General features: G+C 37.3%; 1 protein-coding gene across 1 annotated transcript in view; it reads right to left on the minus strand.

Annotated features, from left to right (window-relative positions):
• The window catches only part of LOC128656086 (peroxidasin homolog), a 334,999-nt gene extending 329,135 nt beyond the window's left edge, over positions 1 to 5,864 (minus strand). Inside the window, exon 1 of the mRNA XM_053709815.1 lies at positions 5,697 to 5,864. Within this exon, the coding sequence (XP_053565790.1) occupies positions 5,697 to 5,854 (158 nt within the window). The 5' untranslated portion in view covers positions 5,855 to 5,864. The remainder of the gene's footprint in view (positions 1 to 5,696) is intronic.
• Positions 5,865 to 6,453: the final 589 nt, after the last annotated feature.

Consider the following 6,453-nt stretch of genomic DNA (forward strand, 5'->3'; position numbering starts at 1 on the left):
TGTAAACTTTGTTCATTGCAATATACAGGTCAAACAACCAGAGAATTAAGATCTAGGATTAGGGAGCATATAAGGGACACTAGAGAGTATGTTAAAGAATCTGCAGTGGCCAGGCATTTTAATTTGATTCATATGACTAACACTTTCAATATGAGGGTTCAGGTCATTGATCGAGTAATGTCTCCCCCTAGGGGAGGTGATAGATATAAGTTATTATTTAAACAAGAACTATATTACATTTTTAATTAGTGCACTTGTAGTGGTGTATGGGTATATGTATTCTCTATTTTTACATTTATAGTGATGTTATGGGCACAATAGAGGATTGCATATTAGAAGTCTTGCTTCATAATTAACATACTTTATATATTTTGAATAAGTTTTGTTATATAACTGATGCTTATGTCTTCTATTGTTTATACTTTCTTATGTCATAGCATTTGTATTTAAGATATCTTTTGTATAGATTGTAGATACTTTTGTATTGTTTTTAATTGATTATTAGGTGCTCTTTCCCTTTAAATAGGGAGTGTGCGCCTAGTAAACTTTCCCTATGATTAAGTGCTCAATGGAGCATGAAACTAATCAGGGCGTTTGTTAGCCTTGTACTACTTTTAAATGGATTTACAATAAAGAAAATAATTTTTTACTCAGCCCTCTGATTCCTCTTTTAGTGCGGCTGCACTTTCTTTATCTTTGAATCTTTACACAGCTTCATTGGCCGTTTTATAGCCAGCACCCCCGCTGCCTTACTATTGGTTTAGTTCACCTCCGCTCCAACCATGATGTCAGGGTTTGTTCCGGATCTGCAGCGGCTTGGGTAGTGTGTTTGGAATATATAAGAAAGACTCCAGCTGCTGTAGAGCCCTAGTTGCTAAAACACTCATTCAACAAATTCAATGCAATCTGCACATTTAAAGGAAGAAATAGTTGAAAGCATAGGATTTAGAGATCTCCACAACAAAGGTATCAACATTAGATTAGGTTAAACAGCGTATTATAAAATCCGCTTTAGTGTCAAGCCATGTGGTATGTAGATCGTAGGGTCATGTTACTCACACAGACACAAAGATGTCACAATATCTGACTGAACAATCTGCTCAGCTTTTAAATAAGTGATCTAATTCACACATGTGCTGCACTAAGAAGTGTCATTTGACAATTTTTATCAGTGGTGCATAGCTGGCTTCAGATCTTGTGGGTTAAGTTTGTTGTTGTTTCTCTACAAGTATAAGTGCTATACCCTGAAATCCAGCTGTAGAGATGAAAGTACATAAATCTATCAGCCTATACCCAAGGGAAACACAACAGGATTATATAATACTGTCTCTGTAATTCTTAACTGCTTGTAAAGCATTCGACCCACGTCAAGTTTTCATACACCCGGTACTCCAGAGATGTAGTGCAAGCAGCTCAGTGTAGATGAAGTCGTAGGTAGGCAGTCTGTCAAGGATCTAGAATAGTGTTGGAGAGGTCTCGCCACACTCCGTGATGGATTACCTCCCTGATAGGGCTTAGTATATTCAGCTGCTTTGTAGTGTGTGGCTTGTCAAGATCTTTCTCCTCAATCACATTAGGCATATCTACATCTCCCTCTTTGTATTGCGTTTCCACCAGAATTTTTAGCTGACCAAAACATGTGTTCATTTGATTTCCAAATTCGGTTAGCGAAATAAGTATTGTCATATAGCTGTCTCCCTCCATGTTCGAGTGAGTATTTAGAGAGCTTCATTCCTGTAGCTTGCACTGAGGAGAATTGTGCCAATAAGCCCTGGCACGAGGGGGGGGCGCTGAAGGCCTGCACACTTATGTGCTACCGGAGGTCCCAAAGACCTGGACTTCGTAGCAAGAGGAACCCACTGAAAATACCATTTAGCTCAGGATATCTTACAGAATCGATCTAAGCTGGTCTCATTGGATTATTTTGCTGGAGATAGCTGTAAAACGGCAAATTTACTAGCCCGGTTTACTCTGCATTCAATTTTGCTGCCAATCACGGCTGCCTCCAGGACACGCCCCCCTAATTTTGGAGCTTTTAAATACTGTTAAAGGACTATTGAGCATGTGCAAGATTCAAAGAATATGTATATGCATTTTGTAATTGACTGATGGCTTCCACATGATGTAGTAGGAAGGAAAATAAAACAAACTGAAATTTGTCAGAAACAAAAGTAATAATGTAAAATTCAAACAAAGTGCTTTTGCATTGTCTATTTATTATGCATGTGTTGATTATGTTATTTGACTGTTTTTAGTGGTCCTTTAATAAACAGGGGAATTTACCTTTTTCATGAAAAAAAAAGATTATCCTAACCTACAGCAAAAACTAGTGTACCAATATTTACAACATTTAGCATGCAGATGAATTTTACTGTCTAGAAGGGATGTTGGCGACAAATGAGCAGTAGTTGCTGGGATATAGAGGTTTAAAAAGTCCTTTACTTTGATACATATTCTGCTCAGTAACAATCTGGCAACAGAGGATTGTGTGAGTTAATTCCCATTTATTAATCTGTATGAGACTATAGCCTGAAGGACAGTGACAAACTGCATTGGTTTTTTTGTGGCATGAATATATAGAAATGGAAGTCAGACACACACATACACTATAGAAACACTGCTGCTATAGAATGTTACACACACCACGCACGCACCCATATAATAATAAAATTAAATAAAAATTAAACGGAAAACAACCAGTCTCAAACTTTAATGCCAGAATTTAAGTTCCCAATTGAATGTTTAAAGTCATGGGAATTTTTAGATTAAAATCTCCCATACCCCACAGTATTTAATATAAAGCAATGGGGCCGATTTATTAAAATGTCAGACGAACATGATCCGCTGTAGCGATCACGTCTGCCCGACATCGCTAAATGCCAACAGCATAGGCTGTCGGCATTTAACATTGCACAAACATTTCTAGTGAAATGCTTGTGCAATGCCGCCTCCTCCAGATATGCGGCCAATCGGCAGCAGGCAGGGGGTGTCAATCATCCCGATCATATCCGATCGGGATGATTGCTGTCCACCGCCTCAGAGGTGGCGGACGAGTTAAGGAGCAGCGGTCTTATGACCGCTGTTTCTTAACTCTTGTTTCCTGCGATCTGGAAACTACGGGGGTAGATTGCAGCATCCGCTGGTTGTTAAATCTACCCCGATGTCTAAATTGATAGGGAAATTTGGTTTTAGAATTTACTTTTAATATCTGATTGAGAACTTAAACTCTTGCATTAAAGCAAATCTTTTGACATTGGATACACATAAAACCCTAATATACAAGATTGTGCCTCCTGCAGAGAACTTGCACTTGGAGTGCTGGCACATTAGGAAATATAAAACGTTTGCTTAATTCACCCAGTTCTGAATAATCACACAAATTATAATTGGGGTATTACAGGAGATAAACTGATCACATCTGCTTGGCTTAAAATCAGCAAGGAGTTTGAATGGGCCAAGTACACATTTGCAGCCACTATACGTCATAGATTCTTCTAAGTGCTTGGCTCGGTGGCTCCAAGCTGTAATCAACATGTATTTTTCCAGAATACATTCATATATTCATGTTTGCTGAGCAAAAGAGCATAAAACTTATGGGAATTTCAGCTCTGATGCTTTAGCTCAAATACTTTATGATGATCACTAGGGAGATAGGAGGGAGTGCTATTGCTATGCAGGTGTTGATCCGAGTACAATGGCTCAAACATGCAAATGATTTGGTACTTTCCAAAACAAGACAATTAGTTATCAGGTTATTTATCACCTTTGTCATTTGCAATTGGCAGCTCCAAGTACTAGGAAAGATAGTAATGGTAAAATATTGTTTGGGTTAAAGGACATTTGAATGCAAAACAATTAGTGAATTGCATAAACTGAACATTTAACCCCCACAAAGACTTTTAAAACACAACAGTAAAGTCTTGCTTGGAAGTTGCAAGCCTGGTAAGCAGTTGCCTGAGGCAGCCAATCACCGGCAGTGTTCTGATAAGAAGCTGCAATTCTTAGGACTTTACTTTTGTGTGTTTAACACTTTTGAGAGGACATAAAAATCATAATGAAAATACTTTCATGGTTCAGGTAGAGCAGTCAATTTTAAAACTTTACATTTTATTTCTATAAACACATTCACTTTGTTCAATAGCATACCTATGTAGGTGGAGGAAAAGCAATGGTCTATTGGGAGGTAGCTGCTGATTGATGGCTACGCACATATGCCTCTTGCTGTTGGCTCACCTAGAGTGTTCAGCTAGCTCCCAGTAGTGCATTTCTGCTCTGGATCTGAATTTAACTATGGGATTAACTCATTTGCAAAGGGTTAAACACACGGCTTTATGCAAATAATAAAATGCTTTAACAGAGCATTTGTTTGCACTTTTAAATACACAGAATGCTTAAAAGGGACACTGAACCCAATTTTTTTCTTTTGTGATTCAGATAGAGCATGAAATTTTAAGCAACTTTCTAATTTACTCCTATTATCAAATTTTCTTCATTCTCTTGGTATCTTTATTTGAAATGCAAGAATGTAAGTTTAGATGCCGGCACATTTTTGGTGAACAACCTGGGTTGTTCTTGCTGATTGGTGGATAAATTAATCCACCAATAAAAAAGTGCTGTCCAGAGGTCTGAAACAAAAAGAAGCTTAGATGCCTTCTTTTTCAAATAATGATAGTAAGAGAACGAAGAAAAATTGATATTAGGAGTAAATTAGAAAGTTGCTTAAAATTGCATGTTCTATCATGAATCACAAAAGAAAAAATGTGGGTTCAGTGTCCCTTTAAGTCCCTAGTGCAAATTATTAAGAGCCAGATTACAAGTGGAGCGCTAAATATCACTTGAGCACAAATTACATTAGCACTGTACTGAGAAATATCAGCGCACGCTTATGTGCACTGGTATTCCAAGTTAAGTGCAATGCAAACGCAAGCGCATGCTCACATTGCTAGAAAGTATTGCGCTTACGAGAGTGCACTTCCATAGGCTACAATGGGAGCCTCGTTCTGATGCATTCAGAGAAGGCATCGGAACCAAAGTGAATCGAAGGGAGTAAGTAGCACAACAATTGCAGCAAATATAAATATATATATGTATGTAATTATATACATATATATTTGTGTTAATATGTGTATATGCACATATTAACACATAAATGTATATGTATATAAGCATATACATATATATTTACAGGGAACATACCGTTCCCATAGACCACTATGTAAAGTCACTTTTCAGTGCCGTTTTTTTTTCTAACAACCCACACCTGCCAACTTTACCCCCAAAATACTGCCTAGTACAGTAAATTTATTAAAAAATAAAAATGATACAATTTTTATTTTTTTAATAAAATACACTACACTGTATTTATTTTTTTTAATTTTTTTTTTTTTTTGGGGGGGGGGGGGGGGGCATTTGGGGCATATTTATAAAATTACCCAGAGATCAAATCACTAGCCACTTGTAATTTTGCCTGTTTGCAGGGGAGTGATAAATTAGGACTCAACTTGTATTCTAGCCCTGAATGCTTAAACTTTTGCATTAGCATGCCCATTAAAAATAATTTTAGAACTATAAAATGTGTCATAGAGAGAAAAGTGGCTACAAAAACTGCTTGAGTCAAAACATAAAATTAAACTTGCAAGAAGAAATATACAGGAAGCTAAAAGATTTGGCTTAAAAACTATAGCAAATGGACTCACAGTATACTGGTCTGTACTGGGACTTCTGGAATGCTGTCCAGCATCAGATGCATGCACCTCACAGTTGTCTTGAAGCATAGACATCGGCTAGGACAAGCTACAGTGACAATAGGTGACAGGAGTAGAAGACCTTGCAAGGCAGTAAATAGAGTCTGCATGTTTGCTAGCGAGTTGAATTCCTCTATCTGCAGACTGAGCCTTTCAAGCTTGTGATCTCCGTAGGAGGGTTCCAGTAACATGTGTTTCTTGTTAATATATTTTTTTAGACCTTTCTGCCTAAACACTAGCTCCCTCCTACTGCTCACCCTGTGCTTTATTAAGCTTTTCACTTCTTCTTAATGCATTTTAATTAGGAGAGAATCAGGCATTCCATCACGGTAAAACAGTTATTAATTTAAATAATTATTTTGACTGGTAAACTTGCTCTGCTACTGCACTACACAGGGTATCCTTAACTTCCAAATTTGGATTATAACTTCTAAATATTTCTTAAAATATTTTAAATAAAAACATAATTTATGGGGCGAACGTCCGGGTTGCTTGTTTGCTGCTCCTTCTCATTGCATCAATCTGTATATAAAGTTCACTTTAATGCTCCATCAAGTCTTATTTACAATTTATATCAAACAGCAGAGAAAGCCCTTTCAGAGGATACCATTATTTTATGGATTTATAGCCCAACTCAATCTATTGGAACAATTCACAGATTGCTGCTTATAACTCAACCCCCGGCAGGGATCCAGCATCTCCTTGTCGT

This window comes from Bombina bombina, chromosome 1, assembly GCF_027579735.1.
Source record: "Bombina bombina isolate aBomBom1 chromosome 1, aBomBom1.pri, whole genome shotgun sequence".
Taxonomy (NCBI): Eukaryota; Metazoa; Chordata; class Amphibia; order Anura; family Bombinatoridae; genus Bombina; species Bombina bombina.